Source organism: Limanda limanda, chromosome 14 (genome assembly GCF_963576545.1).
Source record: "Limanda limanda chromosome 14, fLimLim1.1, whole genome shotgun sequence".
Classification (NCBI taxonomy): domain Eukaryota; kingdom Metazoa; phylum Chordata; class Actinopteri; order Pleuronectiformes; family Pleuronectidae; genus Limanda; species Limanda limanda.
In genome coordinates this window covers 18978772-18999935 of record NC_083649.1, presented here as the reverse complement: position 1 = coordinate 18999935, position 21164 = coordinate 18978772, and the positions used below count along the sequence as shown (strand labels likewise).

At 41.2% G+C, this 21164-nt stretch overlaps 1 protein-coding gene across 1 annotated transcript in view; it reads left to right on the top strand.

The window, feature by feature from the left end:
- Positions 1 to 8282, top strand: part of pcdh1a (protocadherin 1a) — a 74816-nt gene extending 66534 nt beyond the window's left edge. The window contains exon 4 of the mRNA XM_061086502.1: positions 7909 to 8282. Within this exon, the coding sequence (XP_060942485.1) occupies positions 7909 to 8282 (374 nt within the window). The remainder of the gene's footprint in view (positions 1 to 7908) is intronic.
- The last annotated feature ends 12882 nt before the right edge of the window (positions 8283 to 21164 follow it).

Below are 21164 nucleotides of genomic sequence, written 5' to 3'. Positions count from 1 at the left end.
TTCTTTTAATAGATCCTATCTGTTTCACTTTACTATAAATCCCAAATTATTGTTGATATTGTTTTAATTGATTTTAATTATGTTTTATTTACTGCTTTATTTCCCTCTGTTCTGTGCTATTTTATTTAGTTTGAACTGTGTAAAGCACTTAGTAACTTTGTTTTGAAAAGTGCACTATAAATAAAGTTCATTATTCATTTTAGTTGTCACTTCTGTAGGCCTCCTCGGTGACTTACCTGCATGCGTTTAGCTGTAAGCTGGAGTTTATGTTGTCACAAAAATTGTCAGTGTGAGTGAGTCAACGCAGGCCTGTAGCTCCAGCTTCGCCTTGTTGATCCATCTCCTCACAGTCTCTGCCGCAGGATTTGTTGGTTTGATTCTCTGTGTGAGTCAGGAGAACATGAATGAAAAATAGATTGGAGTCCCGAATAGGGGTGCAACGATTAGTCGACGTCGTCGACAAAAATCGATGACAAGAATAGTCGCCGACGAATTTACTAGTCGATGATTCGTTGGTTACGTCATAGCAAGTGTTTTTCGTGCCGTGCAGTTGAACTAAACGTCGTTTTACCGGAGGTGCTGATGAAAGCAGCTGAGGAGTGAGCCATCTCGCTCCCTTCCTATCTCTGAAAGTCGCGCATGTGCAATAGCGTCAAAACACGGAGCAATGCCGGCCTCCGCTGCAGCAGCATCGCGCACCAGAAAGTAAAAAGTTCGGGAGAACTTCACCCGTAACAGCCCGAAAAAAAAACTACCTTCAGTATTTGTTGCAGCGGACCTGCTCTCCAGGGCAGCAGGACACGTGCATGTGAGGAGGAGGAGTCACGTGTGACATCGTAACGGAGACAATGCGAACTCGCCTCGGTCAGATGTTACATATACACGTATATACCTGTGCGCAGGATTCTAGCATCCATTACAAAAATATGGTTTAAACTTTTTATTAACGAGTTTAAAAGCGAAATGTTATCCTATTGCCTGACAAACGCCTTTTATTAATCATAATTATTTAGTCAGAAGAAGACTGTAGTTTCGTTTGTTGATGTTTTTATTAATGTTACTTTCCCTGTCATTTTTGTTAACAGGAAAAATTAATACTTGATTTTGCGGTCTGCATGTTTATGTCCCATGCTAGTTATCAGGTCAGCCAAGCGTTGCACAGCCTCACTCACACAGGCCCAAGAGTGTTTGAGGTAAACACCTGCAGGAACCGTGGAGGATAAGACGGTTAACAGTTCATGATGAGAGTTTCTAAGTTTGAATTCCTCGTCTTATTTTCTCAACATAGTTACATCTCCACACCGACCTTTATTAATGTAAAAGCAGATCCCACCTTTACTCTTTTCCACCTTTTGCTCTGTTGTGCAGTCCACTCAGTGGAGATGAGAACCAGGCAGCTGTAATGAGCTGTCTGGGCTGGACTCGCCGAGGCAGCTTTCAGTGAAGCACAAGGCAGCCGAGCGTGAAAAGTCAGAGTTTGTCCTGATGAGCACCAGTTCCTCCAGTTTGTTGACGGAGATTGGCCCGGTGAATGGACGCCAGCGGCGCTCAAACTTAACGCTGTCTAAACTTCACTATGGCAGTTTCCACACCTGAGTCTTTACCGCCATAAAACCATTGAATTGTATTCTCTGGAAATAAATTAGATCAATTACATGTTGATATAGTACAAATTATGATACATTTTTCATGTCATATGATAGATTATTAATATTGCACTAAACAATATGTCCATAATCATCTTAATAGACACATAAACATATACATCAAGTATTAACTGTACTAATACCCCATTTAAATTCTGCTTGGTAGATTTTATTCTGGATCAATTGTGGCCTGGCCCAAAATAAAGATTTAAATGAGCAGCATTAATAAAATACCTGTCCTGGCCCAAGGAACAAATGCAAATTTCTAAATTTAGGTACTGATGTCTGACTAATGCGTTTTAGACTCAACATGCACATTCTACTGAGAGTGTCCCCGAAGCCCTCTCTACATGAATATGAGATAGAACACAGCATATAGAGAAATGCTGTTTGTTATCCAAGCTGACTCTTCTGATTAAAGATTCAGGCAAGATGATGTGGCCATCTATTCTTCTCAAGGCAAAGGTACTTTTAACAATATACCTAAGGACAAGGCAAATGACACTGTAGGTCGGGTGGATAGGTTGTTTATTCGTTTTTATAACAATATTAGTATTAACACATTTAGTGTATTTGGTGTTTCCCTGCAGCTCCATTTTGTTAATTGCAAAAAAAATGTATTGTTTACATGATAATCATAAACCTCAGTCTCTTATGTTTATGACTCATATTTTTTGTATTATTGCATTTGCAGGAGATCAATATTCTGTTGTAAAGTTCAAAATGCAATTTCCAGTCAGTAATTGGCCAGCAACCCTGACATATTGCTGTGGGCAGAGGCATGAAGCCGTTCTCCACACAAGCTCCACACAAACACCTCCGCGAACCAGCAGAGAAACAATTATATTACTTACAAAAGTGACTATGTAATCATTTAGTCCAGTTTCCTCGCATTCCTCAGCCAGGTTTCTCGAATCTATTTGATCCTACAACGCCTCACGCGTGTCACAGTTTGACAAAGCCTTAGAATTGGTTGACATATCACACCGCATATCAACTTCTCAATTGGAGGAGCTGGTGCATGGTGTGATCTGTCAGCAGGTGCTAAGGCTTTGTCAAATGCAGTGATGCAAAAGGCAGTCTTCAAATAAAGGAACTCCGAGACAAAATGGTGAGATAGCTGACAGGAGGTGTACCATCACCCACTGAACCATCTACAGCGGCTCCTCCTGACGGGCCGCTGGCCGACATGTCCACTCATCAGCCGTTGTCAGCAAGAGGGCTCGCCTGCTGGAGAAGAAGCCGTGAATTCGGGGCCTTACCAAATCTGTGAATGAGACGTTGATACATGTCTCACACTTCAACATCGATTCTCACCTGGGCGTCACGTTCTGTCGACAGTTTAACTCCGCGATTTAAGTTGTTCCCGCCACTCGATTAACGTTACGAATTATCAACGTGCCTTTTAGTTTTGGCACACAATGAAAAAACATGGCAATATCCATTAGCAATGCATTTATGATAGGATTATAAATAACCTCATCCAAGGGAGGCAGGTGAACTGTGGTCCACAGAACATGCTTTGGAATAAATGCATATCAATTACCTGCAGAATACCACCGCACTATTGTTACGCGGGTTAACTGCAGCTTTATCTCACATCTTACTTTCTGCAAAGAGAAAGTGATAAAGCCTTCAAGCCTACACATTGTAATTTTGCTGGTGTGATGTGAAAGTGCATGTCTATGGTTTGTATTCCATTACGACGAGCAAGGGAAATGTGCATGTCAACACTGTGTTTGTGTGCTCATGGCAAGTTTTACCCTTAAAAAAAAAAAAGCACCTCCGGATAAAGAAAGGATTGTTTTTTGGATGCTTCTGCTTACTGTGAGAAAGAGCTCTGAGCTCCTGAATAACAAGACTTGACATGTCATAGCTAAAGAAATACAAAACCCTGGTTTCTTGTTGTTTTTCCTCATGGAGGATGACAACCACAGAATGCATTCGCACAATTATTATACTGAGAACCAACACCAGCCTCTAATGTGTGCAGAGATGTGGGGTTATTTCTTCTATTTATTTTAGTTTCCCTGAACTTTTAAGTAATTTACCACATAAACTGTTTGCAGGGACCACAAATACACCATTAATATCGCACATGCACTCCCAAACGATAGTCCCTGCTCTTCCCTGTTATCCCTCCACGAGCTGTGGGTCTCTCATATTTGTTCGCCATCGATCATAGCAGTGTGGCGCGCACACTGGAAAGCAGCCGGTGGGGAGAGGCTGCAATCAAACAGAGAGGAGCAGTGTGAAATCTCAGGAAGAGGCAGCTTCCCCCATGCCCGTGGGCAGGGGATCAGACGATGAGGAAGCCTGCCTCAGACACTCAGCACCTCCCATTGGCACCCTGATGCAAGCTGCATGCAAACCCACCCCTCACATGTATCTGCCAGCCGGGGGGTTAAGCTCTATGTGTACCTCCACTCTGTAAGTGCACTGTGGAGTGCATGCTATGCTACTGCTATTGGAGGTGCTTTGCAAAGCTTCTCTAAGCGTCACTGAGAGCTACTGATGTGGTACCGAAGGTGGTAGAAGGTGGAAATTACTATTTTGCTTTTTCATTTTTTCATTTTTTTTCATGATATTGCTTTAAGCAAGCATATGGAACTGTCTCAGTATAGAAGGAGAAAGCTGCAGGTGCAATCTTTCCCCCCAAGACTGGAGGAAAAGAAATGTGGTGTGCAGGGAGGAAGTGGACATGTCATTGAGTCATTGCTCTTCAAAACCAAATCACAAGCTCTCTAAATCCAGTCAACCTGTTCCAGCCACTGGCATAATAGTGCTGTGGTTTGCCCATCTGTTCTCCACTGTCCACCTTAGCCCTCCATCCATGACATGCAAGACTATAAACTCTAAAGGAGTTTTTTTTTCCAGAGTGCGAGCAGATTTATTTCAGGTCCTGGGTACAGCAGAAAACAGCTTTGAGAGGGCGAGAAAATACCAATTTCCCCACTGTGCCTTTGGCTCCTCCTTCACCTCACGGTTGACTCATTTGCTTCGCCCGTGTCCATCAAATATTCAGGCGTCGATTGTTGCAGTGAGGCGTGAGCGTGTTTTTTTTTCTCAGACAGTATTCTGCTCCAATGTACATGGGCACTGCAGCTACAGTTGGCTAATGGCCACAATAAGAGGCAGACACAAAAGTACAAGAATCAGTATTGACTATTGAGTTCTTCTTTGTAGATATAGATTTGAGCGGGACAGAAAGGTCAGTGCATGTAAATGAACAAACTGGACTCTTATCATAGCATGCTGTCGTAACACAGATGAACTTTATTTGAATTACATGTAGATAACTGGTGATCTGACCTGCGTGATTGAAAGTTGTATTCACTATTATGCTAATGATAGCGTGTAGCAACAATGACTCTGATGTGACGGGCTACATTTGAATCTAGGCCTCTCGTTTGCAACATTTCCTGGTAGATATAGATAAAATGCCAAAGGTAGTTCATAAATAAAAGCTCATGAAATTTAGATGAAACATTAACAGACAAGGTAATGGCCTACTAAAATAACTGGCATGAGAGCGTCTATGTTCTTTCTCTTGATGACGCGCGACTATGTGCGTTGGCGGCGCTGGAAGAAAAATGGCAGACTTTGGCAGGCCAGACGGCGCATTTAGCTGTCAATGCTGATTTTCTGGCCCTTGATGATGATGAGCGAGGTTCAGAATGTGCTTTAAGACCTGTCACCAGTGCTTGGTATCACGTTACATTGCATGTTTTCTTTCGCTTGGCATTCCATAAAATAAGTATAATTACGTTTTCTAAAAAACACAGTCTCCCCAAAGTAAATTAACAACCTAAGTGACAGCAAAGATGTGACACTCAGCGTTAACCTTTATGTCTTTTTATCTCCTGTCTGCAAGCCTGAATGAGTCTATGCTTGCATTACGCGTTAAATAGGCAAATGTGAGCATTTGTCAATTTATGTGGATAACTGGGAGTTTTCTGTGCATGGGTTCACACCGAACCCTATGACATGCACACACTTTATGGCCATTTCTATTTCATACAGAAGGAAATAGGCCCCATTTGTGACATGTGAAGCGTTTTAGAAAACCTGTGTAAGCGTACCTTTTTTTTGTTTCGTTTCCGACACACTGGTTTTTATTTGTGTAGCAACGCCAAATTTTTTACACGAGGCCCGCTTGGTGTGGCGTAAACCTCCTGGAAGCTGTGGAGAGGTTTTAATCAAGTGTGAAATCCTGTCGGAGTAGATGCCTCCACGACTGTGCTTCTGCTGAGGAGCGCACTCCTCAAACCGCTCTCCCCCGTGAACATGTTTGGTAGCGAGAGTCCATTTCACCGCAGTGATGCATACAGACAATGCTCTTAGCGGAGCCGAGAAAATGAAACTCCAGTTATTGTGCATCAGGCAGTGCAGACACACGCACACACACACATACACACAGAAACACACACACTTGACTCGGTTGCCCGTCGTTTCATAGAGCTCCAAATTCAGTTTCTTCTCCCTTAATCAGGCGTAAAAATGTAGTTCATTCATCGACCTCGTAAACAGAGAGAAGATTTTGCCACTTAAGCATAATGAAATAATCAAGCATGAATAAGGCAGAACATTGCTCAATTGTGAAGTAAATGTATTAAATAGCCTAAACATCTAGCTAGTTAGGATTACAGGAACAATGAGATTAACTGCAACAATAGATCACGCAGTGCATTCTTCTTTTCCAATTATTATTATTTATCGAAACAATGGGACAGTTGTGTAGGGGATTATCCAGGAGAAATTAATATTTGAGACATAAATATGTAGAATAATGAAACCTCCATTCATTTTTATTAAGTAGTTTAATATCTAGAGTCGCGCCGAGGACACACACACACACGAGCTGTCTCACTTTGCCTTCTGATAGATTGAAGCCTTGGTGGGCCAGATGCAGGTTTTCTTTTTTTTCTTTCTCCAGCCTCAGAGGTCTGACATTATGTGGGATAATTATCTTGCCAGTGGTCATGAGCACAATACTGATGGTGCGTCTCACAGGCTTACTGTCAAGCTGGCCTTTCTCTGTGAGCTGCGAACTCTCGCCGCCGCCGCCACCTCTGATACGTCATCTCTTGCGGTTGTATCATTCGCATGCAGCAACGTCTTTGTGCTCGTCTCATGTGCAGCGGTGAATACATTTGCTCTCGCTCGGACTCTCATCCTGCAGCTGCGAGACGAGACGCCGAGCATTCCGTGATGGACGCCTTCTTTCATTGTGACACTACAGTTTATCAGAGGAATCCAAACTTTACATGTCGGGCACATCAAAGATTGTCAGTCGTCTGTTCCTCTCTTCACAGACATAGAATTGTCTGCCGCTGTCTGAGACTGAAGGCGTAAGAAAGATGAAGTGACTGCTGGTATTCCCATTTAATCTTGGCTTTATGTTTAGATTGTCAACAGGTGGGCTGCTTAACAAGTCCATTTTTTGACAGCTTAACGTTTCTGGTAAACAAATTATGCTGGGTTCCTCTGGCACAAGTTTACTCTCAGACACAGTGTGATGTACTTGAGTGATGGTTAGAGCAAACTTATTTTGGAGCTTTACCAGATTGTACATTAAAATGAGGTCACTGGGTCGTGGACCCATTTATTTAATTAGGAGCCGCTGAATAAAAAATGGATGATAATCAAGGGCAGGGAACTCATTTCAGCTCTGTCAATCAATAACTCATTCAGCAATGGTTTTGCCCAAAGGGACTTAGCCATTCTCTTTGTAACCAAATTTTGCATGTCTACAGAGTGTGTATGTGGGTGTGCGTGTGTGTGGTGTTTGGTCTATTCCTGCAGTCATTATTTCACGTTGACACATGTTCCGTGCACCATTCACTGCTTACAAATCACACATAATATAAATCAATATGTTGCTGCAGAACACATTAACAATACAGAGGTATACTTTATAAAAAAGCAGCAGACAAAGTGCTCTTAGATACTTGTAAATGACATAGACACAGCATGCTATCTCCTGAATGTATCACATCGGCTAGTGGACTACACACATAAACACACACACACACACAGTAGTGCTCATTACACAGTGCATAGCAACAGCTACATAGCAACTGCTGCTGACTGCTTAGCAACAGCTGCAAAGACCTCAAGGAGGGGGGTGGCTTTCATGGGGTTTTTTAGATGACACCATTTCTGTTCACAAATGCCTTTTTCATGAATTCTTCTTTCATGATTGTTGCTCAGACTTTCTCCGCGACGAAGCTCGCCCTGACGGTGCTGTTTTCTCACACAGATATCCGCTCCCTCCCCGACGTGGCGATGACCGGAAACTGCACGCCAGAGTGCAGCGAGCTGGGCCACTCAGACGCCTGCTGGATGCCCGGGCATCCCTCCCCCGTGCGCAAGACCAGGAACCCCCCGAAACTCTCCACCTTCGTGCCTTACCAGGAGAGAGGAAGCCTGGGTCGCCTGGCGAACGGGAGTGCCAGGCTGGGTGGCGAGGAGCAGCACCGGTCGCGCCTTCCGCCCTCCCGCAGTGCCTATTCCAACAGTGGTCACGACGCCAGTCAGGACTGCCCCTTAGAGGAGATGCCCCTGAGCGCAGCCTCCGAGTTCCCAACCCCCTCCCCGTCTGCCCACACTCCGAAAAGAGAAATTTACCTGTGAGATTAATCATCGTCTGATTGGTGCACAAATGAGGAAAGAAACGCCCACTATCAGAAGGAGAAACAGGCTGCCCACTAAAGCCAATGCCCGTTTTTGTAGGAAACTATAGTCTGTGACTCATTCAATCACTGGCATGAAAACTTGTTTTTGTCATTTTCCTCCTTAAATTATTAATTTATAAGCATATTTATTAAGAAATCCACAAAGTTAATTGATGCACTCACTCACTCACTCACTCATTTATTTATACAAAATCTTGAAGGATACAATTCAACAGATCCACAGGAAGTGCAGATGGTGATTGCTACTTTAGTACTAAGTGGTTATTGTTGTAGTTAGCCAATTCCCATTCTGTGAAGTGATCTCTTTAAATCTGAAAGTTGTGATCAGTGCTCTTGTGCCATTATTAGCTATTATTTCATAGACAGCCAGTCAGGCCCTAACAAAAGGCACGGCTTAACAATCAAATGAAACGGTCTCTCTTAATGTACAGTGCTGTAAATACCTTTGAATGGTGTGTTCTACATATATTTTTGTCCGGCTTTAAAAAAAAAAAAAAAAAAAAAAAAAAAGTTTGCCTCAGAATTCTAGCATATTTAAGCTTTTCTTTGCTGCTGCTGTTTAAACTTGATTGAAACCGTCTCCTGAGGTGGAGCTCGAGATTGTGGAAGGCATTTATCCGCTCCCTGCAATCACACACACCTTCGACCCCTAATCATAGCAGAATGGCCTTTACCTCTGCTCCCTGTAGAGCTCTGCCACTGGTGGAGAAAGCTATGTGGAAGCATTCCAGCTGACATTGTGTTTCCGCTGACTCTCAGCACTGTGACCTATCGTTCGTCATGAAAACGGTTGACTTGGCCACAGCACTCCCGGAGTCACAGTGACCAAACGCAGGGTGCTCACCAGACACGTTCTGATTGGTGTTTCTTATAAAAGCTTGTGACTCACCCCGTCGATTAAATCATGACAGTGTGTCGGTTCCGGAGCGCTTTCCTCTACTGTGACAATCAGACGGGCTCCACGTGCCGGCTGGCGGCCCCTTCCCTCTCGAGCTCGAAAGTCCTCTCCCCCTCGTGATCTATAAGTGCATCAGTAGATCTGATGAATGCATGACTTATTTACATGAAAGGGCACTTGAGTGGTGAGAGCCACTGCAGAGACGGAGTACTTCTAAAAGTTGATATCACGCTAGTGTAACCTAGACGAGTGCTCTGCATTCGGAGTAGGTCGTTGTATTTCAAAGTGTAATTTCTCACGATATATATATATACAATATATACTTCTTCAGAGGTGAATTCAACACACAACGCACTCACTGGAACAATTGGATTAGCCGATAATGTGCTTTTTTTTTATCAATAGAAGGTTTTAAGAACTTTTTTAGAATTAATGTCAATAAGGTGAAGGAGTTCAAAATAAATATTTGTTTGGTGTCAGTAAATATTTTTCCGCAAGAGTAGACAAATGTTGAGTCCAAACTTAGCTTTGGAAAACGGAACTGAGGCCAGATTTACCTCAACTCCAGTTATGGTGATTATCCGTGTATTGAGGACAACATGCTTAATAAGTTATCAGGCATTTTTTTCTCCCCTGGCTACTGAACACAGAATAAAAAAATAGGGCATGCCTGTGGGCTTCCTTCCTTTACAAAGATTTTCCAGGCGAATGTGAAGGATGCGTCTGAAGGACACTATATATTAGTCAGTAATTGGATGTTAATGATGGCTACACTAGGCTGCCGTACAACATCGCGGAGCCCAGCCACCCTCTTTGAATTAAACATTGATTTGATTAGATTTGTAGATACCTTTCACCTCTGCGGAGTGTTTCCACAGTGAGATTGCAGCTCTGAGTGAGGCTGGAAGAGCCCAAAATGGACATTTCTCTAATTAGGGTGAGTAATGAGTCCTGAGCTGGGGCATGTGTGAGCGCACCCCCAGGACAAGGCACCCACCAGATAATGCAAATCCATCCGCAGAGCTACAATCAGTTAAAAGGGGTATTTTTATCAGCACTTACCTCATCACGCCACCATTGAAAACTGCATTTAGAATAATTAAAGTGAAAACATATGGAAATTACTAGACACGGCCATGATTAAATAAGGTGGGCGATTATCCTGCCTTGAGGGGGAGAAAGAACATTATGCCGTTTTCAAAGCCATTTAGCGACTGAAATAAAATTCAAACAACAGCCATGATACACTGTGATTAAACCCCCCACGGCTCCCCCGAGCGCCCCTCTCAGTGCTGAGAATAGCCGCTTCGCCAGCCGACAGCACCGGGTAGGACCGCTGACCTGGAATTAATGACAAGTGAGAAAGATAGCGACGAGTGATAAAACCAATGTCACGTAGCCGCAATCATAACTTTATCTATTTAAAGGCTTTTGACTCCATTCGGATTCACAACCGCTCTCGCAATCCTGGGGTTTATCTCCGGCGTTAAGTCTTAACCTGATTCCAGCCTGTTGCGCGCTTTATCGTGTTAGTGAATCTGGGATGCATCTTCAGATTTGTCTTTTTGATCACCAGTTCATTAATTAAAACGAGCTTCACTCCTCAGCAGATAAGTCATAATCGTCGGTTTGTTGCACCGAACGGAATGACGGGAGTCTGATTTAAAAGTCCGCTGCAAAACAAAAACAAGCCTGAGCCTATTCCCCACCACCCCCCCATCCCCCCTGCCTCCCTGCCCCCCCTCGCTCTCTCTTGATGAGTCGGACTCTTTCATCCGGCCGGTAACGACCTCCCGCTACTCACCCCTGGAACAATATATCACCGGGTCTGACCTTTCTTTCGAACTCATGCTGAATGAACTGTGTTTACTTCTCTCTCTCAAACACAGATCGGTCCTTCTTGACCGAAACCAGGAGGACGTCATGAAGCACCTAAAACACTCTCAAAAAGTATGTTGAATAATGTTTAATTTGTACTTAACATTGATTTGGTGTTGAATTCACTTGAGTATATTTTCCCTCTCTGTGGTGTGTATCGTACGGTGATCATTTCTGTGGACAGATGGACAAATTACTATAGTGAAATTGGCAAGGGTTATTTTTTTTTGTTGATTTTCCGTACCTATCAAAGACTCTTAGCAAACTGGTTGTGTGAAAAAATAAAGAAATCCGTCGGTGGTGTAGTGTAAATAGATCTCCACAACCATTTGTCTGCTGTCAGGCAGGCGATGATTTTAGCATGAATTCCAAAGATAATTGGTAGAAACTGTTTACTCTTCTGTTTTTTTCCTCCCCAGTTTTTGATTTCACTCTCAGAAATGTCAGTGCTGGTTCATATTCAAAAAGCCCTCTCCCAAACGAACTGAAAAATTAACTGAACATTTCATCTTTTTTCACTGTTCATCTAGAACAAAGACAATTGCCTTGAAAATATGTCTTTGCAAGAAAGAAATCTAGTTGTTATCCTAATTGTTGGTATATTTATATAGGATAAAAATGCTTGTGATGCCATGTTTTTGTACAGTTTTATGTACATACAAGTGAAGCTTTCTAAAAGTTCTGAGAAAAGCCGATGGCATATAAAAATTGTAACATGTTTTTCTTGAGATGTGCACATCTTGCCTTGGTTGGATTGACCTTTGCTGAGTCAGTGTGAATGTGGCTGTTCTATGCCTGCACTGTAGTCATTCACCGGCTCCCACCTCCTGAGGACTTAATCAGTTTTTATGTTTATCGTGAACAGTGGATCGTCTTATCTTACCAGTTTGTTAAACTCCTGTGTTCTGCTTCGTTCTGTTTTCGCATGTTGACAAATTCTCTTGTAATACTGTAAGTCCTCATGAACTTTGTAATAAAAATCACTTCAGGGAAAAAAAAAAACGAAGGCTGTCAGTGTTTTTCTTTGCTTTCTATTACTATTCATCACTTTTCAGCTTTAAACAAGGTTTTCGTTGTTACATTTTCATAAGAGGCTTTGCAGCCTTGGAGCTACACGGTGTAAAATGGGTCTCAGTCTAGGACCCAGGCTCATTAAGAGGACCTAGGATTCTTGTCATGTGGGGGAACAGCGCCTCATTTCTTAGTCAGGGAGCTCCAGAATATTGAGAGGGCGGAATTCCAGGACTTGAAGTAGTAGAGTCCCAGGACCTGTGTTCACTACTTCAACTCAGAAAAACAATGCGCCAGAAGTACACAGTCTCCATCATGCACTTAAGCTTACTACAAAAACACTTCTTTAAAGCATTGATGAGCTGCCCGTTGCTACACATTTAGCGCGTAGCTTACAAGAATGTTGTGTTGTGATGTTAATTTTGATACGTCTAAGTGCCTCTGCTCAACGTCAGAGAATGGAAATTGTGCACTGGACAATGAGCTTCGCTTGAAAGCCTTCGATGAAAGAGGGGAGCTCTTTCTACGTCTCCATGTTCACACTCCTTGCATATTTATCGGTTTCATCATTAGCACATAAGCTGTGGGTTTAATTGACTTAATCATTGTTGCACAGATACCATATTATTTAACAATCTGTGAACTGCAGTTATATAACGAGTGATGAATTTTCAGCCTATTTCCTAAACATTATCTAAGACACTCATTAGTATCGTAGCCCTACTAGATAGCATCTCACATGATGAGAGAGAATATAAGGCTACATACGAATAAGCCTTGAACATTTTTTTTCTAAATAAAGAAATTCCAAAGAATTTTAAGGGCAAGAAAAATATGTCTTTTATAATCTACCCATGCTATCTGCTATGACACTATACTTTTTTTTAATTTTAGAAAGTTGATGAAATAAAAGTAGTGGCCTGGGTAATGTGTCAGAATAAAAGTCTTTGGTATATACAGTACATGGGAGAGGTTTATCGTGTTGTGGGCATACAAGTGTGAACTAAATGTGCATCGCGGTATGAGTTAATTTGAAAATGCTGTTAGCGGAAAGGTCGACATGTTCAGTCACGTGTGAGATCTTATTATTCTATCATATGGAGGGTAAGCAAATATGCAAAACGATCTAAATATATGTTATAAATATATGTATATGAACGATACGATTGTTCACACATTAGTGTTTTCAACAATATTTATCACTCATCTTAGTTTTGCATATTAGAGCACGGGATTTGCTTATTAGCACAAAGCACACAATAAAGCTTGGTCTGATGGAAATGTCAAAGTCCTTCAAGGTAATTGCTCATAAACTTCATATAATCTTCATTTATCTTTACCAAACCCTACGGTTTAGTACTGACTTCAAACATTTTCATTTAGATGCATCCTCTGAACACAATGAATGTCCATTGTAAGCCCAAAACTGAAAATTCAATAGTATAGTAAATCCATAATTTTGACTTTTGAAATTGTTATTATATTTTCCAAACCGCTTGGTAGTGCGTCCAAAATGGATTTTGTTTGGATTACATTACCATCTCTTCAACCATGCTGCTAGCAAGTCTAAACACAAATAAAACAACAGTGTATAGAACAGCCAGCATTTTGACTTTTAGAATTGCCTCTACCCTAGTACCAGTGGACCAGCTTACTGTACCTATATTACATTTGCTGCAGAGATCAAACATGTGCAATGCGCACCCTGAGACTGCTGAGCAACAGAACCGGAGGTATTAACTCGTCTGGAAATAGATAAAGGCAACAATCTCCCTTGTATAAGCCGGTTAATCTACAGTCATTAGTCACATCGTCCTCCGTCATAGCTGGCAGTGAGCATTATGGTTTAGACTTCAGTCAATGCATGGCAATGTTATATAAAGAGTTGAGCAGTCAGTAATATTATGCTTGTTTTTCACACGTTATCTCTGGATATGGGTATCGTGCTCGGCCTCTTGCTCCTGCCGGCCTCCCTGGTAGTTCTTAGTACGGGCTGATGCAGATTAATGTAATAGAGTTCCTTCAGAGAAATCCAGAGACACCTGGCATTTAAAAGCAAAGATCCCTTACACAAGCCTGTGAAATGCAAACGCCAAGCCCCTCTACCAGCTTCTCTGACAAAATAGCAGAGAGCTGCTGCAATGTGATGCATCTGTTGAATGACTATCATGATTCTGCCCCGGTTTGAACTATTGATGGGTTTATTTTTGTGAAACGTTGTGTTGGACTCATTTTGGATTTATTGACTTAGTGACCTCTTTGCTATTTGTCTTTGGTTTTTTGGCTTATGCAATCTCCTTGAATGTGTATATTTGGATTCATTTTTACTTCCTGTTTTCTGTCCTGTTTCCTGCTCCTGTGACTGTGTGCGCCTGTCCTTTAGTGTCACAGCTGTGCCCAGTAGTCTCAACGTTGCCCTCTGTCTTTGTCACTTTATCGTTCAGTTTGCACATTTAGTTCCACTTTAGCTCAAACTTGATTTCCTATGTTACCATGTTTTTTCTGCAAGTTATTTTTTGTGTATCTTGATTTTTCGTGCCCGTCTTGTAAGCTGGACCCTTATAAGTATCCTGTTGTACCTACCTACATTTAGGTCCTGCGACTTACAAACATAACAAGTGCAAGTCATTTTGCAATATCTGTTTTTGCCCCTGTGCGATGGAGCTTGGTCAATGAAAAGCTTGAATGACCATGCTGGTACTGGGATAACTCTCCTTATGTAAGGAAGATTGGTTCTTCCTGATCATGGCACAGCACTGGTCCATTCTCTCACCTTCTGGACCGATTCTTGTGAATCAGCTGCAACAATATATCTTTTTAAATTATTTTTTAACACCATTTAGAATATTTGGACTGATGCGGTGTGCAGTGGAGTCCCTTAAGAGTAGAGTACTCAGAGAGCGAATACCTCTGTCAAGGCCCAACAGCCCCTAATGAAACCTTGAATTCACTAGATCCTGATTTTTATGTGGATCTGCACCAAATTGCACGGATTCATACGAATTAGTCCTCTTAACAGGCTTTTCATCAAGTCGCCCACAATGTCAAGGAATGCTAAAGAAATCCCGGATTCGCTCACTGATCCGAATCCATTCCAGAATTGAAGGGTTTCTTCCCTGACCCATACCACATATGTCCTCCAAGTTTTGTGGTAATCTGCCCAGTACTTTTTTGCATAATCCTGCTGTTGAAAATTGAAATATATGCAGACCAAAATCTTAAGAAAATACAGTTGACTGCACAGGTTTGATAAACTGATTCTTCATACGTCTGCTGCATTACTCACACAATTGCACCCTTAATTTTGAAGCGCTAACACATCCACAGGCATTTGTATGGAGGTGCAAGAGCTAAAGAGACACAGCTGTCTGCCTCGGGGGTTCAATACTCCCCTCGGTACTTGCATGAGTAACTTTACTGACTTTATCAGCTCCGATGCCATGCTTAACTTGCTGCTAATTTTAGCCTGCCTTGCTTCCTGGCGAGTGAGAGAAAGCCAATATTATCAATAACATGTAACCTTAAATGCGGACATGAAGCAGCCAGCTTGCTGTGCAAAGATCACCATCTACTCCGGTGATAGAAACAGGGGAACAAGTTCATGCTATTAACTGAAGAACATGCTGCAGCGATTCCATATCTTCCACTAACCAACTGTACCCAGTATGGAAATAACAAGATATTACAGAATGTGCTACTAACTATCTGCCTGAATACAAACCTGTTACTTTAACTAAGTTTTGCCCGTGTCTGAAGGTAGTTGTTTTCCTATTTGTTATTTTTGTGATTTGTTAGTAACACAGGCGAAATAGTAACTGAGATTTTACATTATTTCTGGTCGCCACAGAATATTGTTACTCAGGGCAAGGGGGCTCCATTTTGTAATTTATTAGTCTATTAGATCCACTCGGCATTTCGCTTCACTGTTGTAGTGAAAGATGACATAACTGGCACCTTCAAGACCTATTTGCTGCTGGAAATTTCTCCTGTGGCAGCCACTGGCCTTCTCAGAATTGCAATGTAGTGCTGGCTTTCTGTCTATCAATTATTAATTTGTCTATGTTCTGCCGGATACCCTCTTACTTGAGGGATGTGCTGTCTCAGTATTATGGTTATTATCTGCCTTTTGACTCATGGAAGTGTCTCTCTATGCAGGGGAGTCGCCCACAATTGGGCGGGAGAGACCCGAGACCATTTGGTAATTGACAACGCAATAAAGATGAAGCCAGGAGGATGATAAATTGAAGATGTTAAATTGAGTCAATAACTCCATACATATCTCATGAGCAGCCTGACTTATAATTCAGTTTTAGAGCTCATATTATTTTACTCTGTGGCAGGCTGCCATCAACTGTTGTATCATTTAAGCTTGTTTTAAAAGTGTACAAAATGTGCAACTAACTGAGGCATTTCGATTTAACCAAAAAGAAAGTCGGTTCAAGGGTTTGAACTGAAATCAAGTCACTTTTCCACTGCTCAAAAAACCCATTAACATCTATTGTCTGCAATTAGAATGGATACAATCTGCATTCACTCAAAGTTTTTATAAGCTCCATGGCTCCGATAGGCAGTAAGGGAAACATGACACCCGGGTTTATGTCCTTTTTTCTTCTTCTTCCTTAGTGACTCTGCAGTTTTAACAGCATGATGTCATTCAATGTCTTTCATTGAGCGTTTGGTCATTGGCATGTAACAAGCCATGGCTGTTTTTTTTTTTTTTTTGTACATCTTGGGAACAACATGCAACACCTAAATCTTGAGATGCAACTCTGGCAAGACAGTGTTGGTTTCTTCAAGGGGGGGGTGGGGGGTGGAATCCTCTACTGGCAATGGCAAAGGAGTATATTCCCTTTTTTTATTGTCGGGTTTAAAATAGCTGCTTGTACCCCCTAACAGAGGTGTAGGAGTGAGGCCCTAAACTGGCCCATGAGTCTGACTAATATGACCAAATCTAAGATTTGAGACTGACCTGACATTATGCTTTATTAATAATAACTAATATCTAATCTAGGAACACCCAAAACTATGTAAAACTAAAAACACAGCAAACAGCAATGTCTTATATTTGCCAATGCCCAAATACAGTAAGTTACATAAACATAATTAAAATAACTCATATTGCAGCTAGAAGTGACTCACGTCATTAAACAATACTATCTAATGATAATAGACCATCTTTCCATCATCTCCCTCACGGATAAAGAAATTGCTTATTGTTTGTTCAAACCACTTTAAAGAACAGTGCTTATGATCAGAGGAAAACCAGGAAGAAATGCGAGGCGTGTTGTTTGAGGACCGGTGCTAAACCATAAGTACGCTGTGCCTTGGAAACACGCACCCCGTGACACCTTTTATTTTGAAGCTTGATAATGTAGAATGTAGCATCAAAAAGAATGTATGCTAGTTACGGGTCTTACATAACATATATAATTGAAATAAGTGTTTTTGAACTACAGCAGCTAGTTGACCGCTTTACTGCTGGCGGAGGAGGCAGAACCAAATGTCAGTCATGAGTGGGCAGGTAGCATCGCTTAGTATTAAATACGTTCAGACGACTTTTCCAGGGATGGGAGTGTACAATTACATTTTTCAATTTGATTTAGTGCTTCAGAGACCACTGCTCAGGCAGTCATTAATGTTACACTGGTGCACAGGGAGGAAGATGATGTCCTTAGAAAGTTATACTGTGATTAACAAAGGTGCAGAGAATGCTGCGCCACTTTCATATTTATTCATGTTAGAGGTTGTATATCTTTGGTAGTTCATTCATTTGCACTGGAAATAGATTTTAATGATCCACACAAACACATTGTGAGGTGGTAGAGGAGACTGTAATACACATCAGTCCTTAAAACTACACTTATTTGCTCTGAATGGCAATAATGATGTTCTATAAAAATGCATTGAGAATAACAAGGCTGCAGAGAAGCATGCACTGAAGCGGATGTGCACTGTAAACATACATTGTAAATAAATGATATAAATTGATTGTATATAAACAGAGTTTCTGGCAGACAGGAATGTAATTGACCTCGTAGATGTTAGATCGGTGGAGGGGGTGTAAAAAGCACCTGCTATACGCCAAATGAGAGTAAAAATATACATTGGCAAATAGAAATAATAGCTCATTTGCTGGTTGCTGTAATAGTCCTGCCTCATTACAAACATGCATCACTGCAACACATACGAGTTAAGTTGATTCTGTGACTGTGATTAAACTGTTGCTGTGGCTTGACGTCAGTTGCATGATGATGTCATTTCCGTTGCTGGGGACAACTGCCAAGAGCCTGCAACTATATGGAGGCATGATGACGGCATCTTATCACTGTATACGTTAAATTGCACCTTTAGTACCATCAGGAATGATGACAATAATGATACTGATAATAACACTACTACTAATAATACTACTAATAATAGCAATAATAATAACACAATACTCATGATAATACTAATAATTACAAAAAACAGCTGTTGAAAACAAATGACTGTAGATATAGTATAGTATCCATCATAATCACAGATTGAAATATAAGACACTCCTCATAATGGAACATTAGATTAAGGGTAGTTAGTCATGAAAAATCTCTCTGTATTCTAAAGAGACTCTCACACCCTCCTTGTTTGGTCCTCAACTTTCAAACTATTCAGTTTTGGCTGAAACCAAAATAACAGGTGGGAAAGGTGCCTTGGAACAGTGGACCAAAATGTTGTCCGACCAAATGTGGTGGTCTCTGTCCGGATCACACTGAACCGTGATTTGATTTGTTTGCATTGTGAACACAGTTTGAGCTTTTGGACCAACTGCAGAAGGTTGAGACATCAATAAACAATCAAAGATGATTTTTCTATTTCTATCTTTTCTATTGCTCTTTAATCTAAAAAGTGAGCAAATACAGCAGCTGGATTGACAACTCGCCAATGTCAGACGCACGCACGTCTCCAAACCAATCGATGTCGAGTAGACACATTCCAAAACTGACCAGATGTAAACAGCGTCGCAAAGACATGACCAAGTTCTCCTCTCTTCCCTTTCCGTATACCCCTCACATCAAACCTAACCCTAACCCTGACTAAAGGGACGTGGCCGCTGCTTACGGCGTAAATGTTTCTGTGCCATGACAGAGCTGGGACAGAAACTCTTTGTCTCCGTCAGACACTCAGGTGCTGGTTAGCGGCCGTTTAAGAGCTGGAGACGGGCAAACTGTCTCAGAAAAATAACCACCATATATTAATTCATGTATTATTGAGTGTTTGTTTACCTCCATAGACAGAGACGGAGGACGGATTAGGGATGGACGATAAAGCTAAGGGAGCCACAGAGGAGGAGAGAGAAGGAGAAGAGAGCAGCGGAGGAGAAGGCAGGGGAAAGAGAAAGATGAACCAAAAGAGAGAGAGAGAGGGAGAGAAAATCCAAACATAGTAATAATTCAAAATTCAAGGCCTGGTTCCACCACACTTCAAATGGTAAATACAAAATATAAAATGACTGTGTTAAATATTTAAATAAAAATATTCTTTATTAATCTATCCATCATTGAGCTGTCCCCTCAGCCCCTGCACGGTCACATCGGCCCCATGGCAAAGCGTTTGATCGATAGGAAACAGATTTATGCAAAATGATGGTCATTTGAAATACATCTAGGCAGGCATTATTTTTTCCTTTTAAGTTAAAGTTTAATTCTCCAAACTTTAAAATTAAAATTAATTATGTTAAATGACTTGTTAAAGCTTATCAGCCAAATAACATGGTGAGCTTCAGCAGTTTGGAAATTCTTTTAAATAGATTTTAGTCCCTAATACCATGGGAATTCATATAGATATGGATTCATATAGTCACTTGGGGAAAATAACTTTCTTCCAGCTTAGCAGAGTATATTCACAGATTTTGTTTTTGTTTTAAAATGCTTGTTAACTTTTCTAATGTGTGTTAATGATCCCCCGTTTCTTTTTGTTATTAAACAAAGACATATGCATTCAGTTAATCTATTGAATGGACCTTGTTTCCTGTTGCAGGTGGTTTTATCAGGGAACAGAAACCATATTCCATGTGTATTGCATGGTTTTAGTCACCTTAGCTTTCAATAAATGAGCAAATATGTTGAAGAAACACTTTTAAATATTTTTACATTGTTTTGTTCAAGGTTTGAGTGTACCCTACACATTTTGACACTTTCACCTTTGTCTTACCCTACTCCAGTCTTCCTGGTGGTACAGTGCGGCCCGACACTGTTGTGGGGATTTGCTGTTTCATAATGACATGACATTAGATTTTGTTTTGTGCAATTTACCCCATCCCTCCTGTATTGTTTTCTGCCTTCAGGCCTACTATTACGGTTTTAATTGAATGGAGAATTTTATTTCATGCATAGTACTAAAGAATATATATATTGATACAGCAGTCTCTGGTTCCAGTTTGTTCTGGGTCTTTTAAGTTGACTATCACCAAAGAGTCACAAAAAGCTAATTTAAATCAGAGCAATGATGAAATGAAAAACAAAACTTTTTTGTCAATGTACAAAATAGACAAACTATAAATAGATTAATGAAATAATTTCTGTTTAATTAATGCTTAATCTTTGACATTACATTACATTTCATTTCGCTGATGCTTTTATCTAAATTGACTTACAATAAGTGCATTCAACCGTGAGGGCACAAACCCAAAACTAAGAGAGTACAATTTACTTCAAAAAAGCCAAACTACAAAGTGCTACATGTAAGTGCCATATAAGTGCACACTTTTTTATCCAAGGTGTAGTCGGAAGAGATGTGTCTTTAGTCTGCAGCGGAAGATGTGTTGACTTTCTGCTGTCCTGATGTCAACTGAAAAATAGTTGTGATTATGTTGAGTGGCTAGGTGTCTCTCGCAGTGAGGGAGCAGCAAGCCGATTGGCTGACACACAGCGGAGTGGACGGTCTGGGGTGTAAGCTTTGACATCTAAAACCTGCATGCACGATTGGAAAACGCACACTGTTGCCTAAATAGTAAAAATAGTACAGAGTCTATTCTGCACTTTTCTCTTGTCCTGC